The sequence below is a fragment of the Cyprinodon variegatus genome, unplaced genomic scaffold (assembly GCF_000732505.1).
Source record: "Cyprinodon variegatus isolate N-32 unplaced genomic scaffold, C_variegatus-1.0 Scaffold46, whole genome shotgun sequence".
In the NCBI taxonomy this organism is placed as follows: Eukaryota; Metazoa; Chordata; class Actinopteri; order Cyprinodontiformes; family Cyprinodontidae; genus Cyprinodon; species Cyprinodon variegatus.
The window spans coordinates 960,075-963,226 of NW_015150499.1; the positions used below are offsets into that span (position 1 = coordinate 960,075).

A 3,152-nucleotide genomic window follows, 5' to 3' on the forward strand; every position below is an offset into this window, starting at 1 on the left:
AACCCATCACCTATTCTTTACAAGGCCTGTAACCACATCCTTCATGAAAAGCAATAGAGCAGTACTGATCTAAAAAATTAAACACTTTTTTACACACCCAAACAAGGAACTGACAAAACTAATTAATCTATTTATGTTATTTGGAAAAATGTCACATTTATAGTTGTATATTCTATTCAGAATCAGAATCGAAATCAGAATCGGGTTTATTGCCATTGTTAGTGAAGGAGTTCACAACTAGGAATTTTTTATGGTACAATCGTGCAGCATGAAACATATAATATGAAATAGGTAAATAAAATGATAAAAATCTCTAAAAACACTGGGGTATATTGAAAGAAAATTTAATAAAACAGCACCCTCTTTATTCACGTTAGATACTGAAATAAAGAAATACATACAATCTGCAAATCATATAAACAATAAGCTAACTAAATCCATAGTTAACCTATACCGGAAACTGATCCTTCCTTTACCGCAAATACCAAATTAATCTCAAATCTTAAAGCCCTCACAACTTTATTCCCCCTTAAAATGCACTTATAATTATTGTTTTTGCAAAACTACTGCCTTTTTTTTAATTAAATACTATTACACTTACAGTAATATAATCGTCTCTTCTTCTATAAATATTGTATAGATCTTTTCCTGTATATTATGTATATATACGTGTATATATATATATATATATATATATATATATAAATATATATATATATAAAAAACACTTTGGTGTGTTTTTGTTCCGTGTTTTCCTAAATGTTTGGAAATGTCGGCTCCAGCAGTTACAGTATATTACCTATTCCTTGGGCGCTAATGAAATTTCTCTGTGTGGCCAAAAAACAGAGAAGAAATGGACAAAACCAAAGAATGCCCCAATGCTTTTTTGCCCTTATTAATCGACCAACTTATTAATCTGTTTAATGTATGTTGAATCATTTATTAAGAAAATAATTTGCGTTCATGTTGTAGAATTCTTTTTTTTTTTTCTTTTTTTTCATATGGATTGGCCCAGGAACTACGGAGATATTACTCATAAACCTGAAAAATCATGCCTTATGACTGTTACCATGTGTGCTCTGTACAGTAAACAAGCGCGATGACAATTATGCATAACGTTATACCATCTATGCTGCTATAGTGACCGTTGCAATTCCACATGTCAAGATAGAAATGGTGGTAACGTGATTTTGTTAAAAGCTGTCATGCATAATCATACAGCGGTGAAGTTGGTTAGAAGCTGAACACTTGACACTCAAGCCCCTAATTTGTCCTCGGGAATTGCCATAAATCTTTATGAATAGGTATTTTTTATACTTTTCTCAAAGATCTTTTGAAATATTGTTTTAAAAACATTAAAACAAGGATTGAACTGAAGATAAAGATTATATTGCTTTCATATTCTGTACATATAAGACCTGAGTCCGACATGTTTTGTGAGATTAAAGATTATGATTATTTCTGTGTCTGGGTCTTCTGGCTCACAAAAGGTAATATGTGACTGTACAGTAGTTGTATATTTGAGGTCATCATGTGATGCTTAATGAATGTTTATTTAGTATTGTTACAGTCTTGGGGAAAAGCAGATAAACATTTAAAATAACCTCTGCACAGAATCAACAGTTTGCTTTTTTTTCTTGGTTTGTTTTTTGCACTTATGAATGTGTGTGTTTTTATGATCCACTTAAGGTGGAGGATGACGGTGAGCTGTTCTACACTTTGGATGATGGTCACACACGATTTACTGACTTGATCCAGTTAGTGGAGTTTTACCAGTTAAACCGCGGGATCCTCCCCTGCAGACTAAAGCACCACTGTACCCGGATCAGCCTGTGAAGTGGGCCCCAAGAGACCCCCACGCACCGCTCACTCTGGGTTTTGTTCAACACCCTTTTCTATCTTGTGCCTTTCAGAAGAAGAACTTTGTAGTTTTCACAAAGTGGAACATTTACCAACTTTCTTTTTCACTTTTAGAAAAACTCTAACTTTTAGAACTTTCAGTTTGCAAAAAAGATTGTTTTCTGGCTCCGTCACATTTTCTACATTTAGGGAAACCTGTTTCACAGACTGTAACCATGACTTATTGCTTTTTTGCTTATTGAGGCTTAGCATATACAGTGCTTAAGGGTTAAATTGTTTCATTTTACAATATCAGGGAGGGAAACTACAAACTTTAACTGATATATTAAAACCGGGAAAGGTTTTTGGTCTGCTTGTTTGGTTTGGACCATAAGCAGACTTCTTTTTTTTTTATTATTTGTGGTGTTTGTCTTTCACAATTTCCATTTTGTTCAAATCTGCTATTTCTTAAAAAACGAAGCCAGTTGTATGACAACCATTGCTTCATTTCAACAGCACTGAATAGATCGAGACAGAGCACATACCCAGAAATTGAGGATAGCTATCTTTAAAGTTGTGTCAGCTTCATTCTCTGTTGCATAATTATGCTTTTACTTGAGTTAAAAAATCAGTGTCAAGTAAAACTCATTTAACACATATTGTGCAATGTTCAGTTTCTAATTTTGGAACAGCTTTGCTGGATGCGTTCTGCAAGCCGAATGAGAATAAGGGATTTGCATCTCCTAACCCACGTAATGCTGGTAGCAGTTTAGCAAAGCAAAAGAAGATCAGGCATGACTTTTGTCTAACATTTACTACTGCTTCAGGTCTAGCTAGAGAGTCTCACCAGAAATTAACTGCATGGTACACTTTGGAAAACCAACTGATACCTCCAAAAGGCAGTCTAAGACTGGTTATATGGTCCTAATCAGGGTGTTGATGAGTCTAATCACACCTGCACAAAAGGTTTATACTAAGCGGGGACATGAACTCTGGTCTGTTTAAACATACCAAATATGCCAGGTGTGAATATCCCCAAAGGCTGTTTAACATTTACATGCAATGCAAGAACACTGAAACTCGGTGAAACTTTACAACCACAAACTTCTATGTATTTTACAATGACTTTTTTTCGCGGAAGACCAACATAAGCTATCAAGACTATGAAGGAGGAAGAAACTGTGGTCCTATAGTTGTGGTTTGCAAGTATATTCATCCCTTTGTAACTACAGCTGTGAGCATCTGGGAAGAAGTTTCCACAAGACTTTAAAGATTAAAATCTTTTCCCATTGTGATTGACAATGGAAGGATTA

General features: G+C 34.5%; 1 protein-coding gene across 4 annotated transcripts in view; it reads left to right on the forward strand.

The window, feature by feature from the left end:
• grb14 (growth factor receptor bound protein 14) overlaps positions 1–2,830 on the forward strand; it is a 34,712-nt gene extending 31,882 nt beyond the window's left edge. For 3 of the 4 annotated variants that reach the window (XM_015370491.1, XM_015370492.1, XM_015370493.1), the window contains one exon: positions 1,690–2,829. In XM_015370491.1, coding sequence (XP_015225977.1) covers positions 1,690–1,836 — 147 coding nt within the window. In that variant the 3' untranslated portion in view covers positions 1,837–2,829. Of the gene's footprint in view, positions 1–1,689 lie in introns of all 4 variants that reach the window. The other variant, XM_015370494.1, reaches the window with a different exon arrangement.
• The last annotated feature ends 322 nt before the right edge of the window (positions 2,831–3,152 follow it).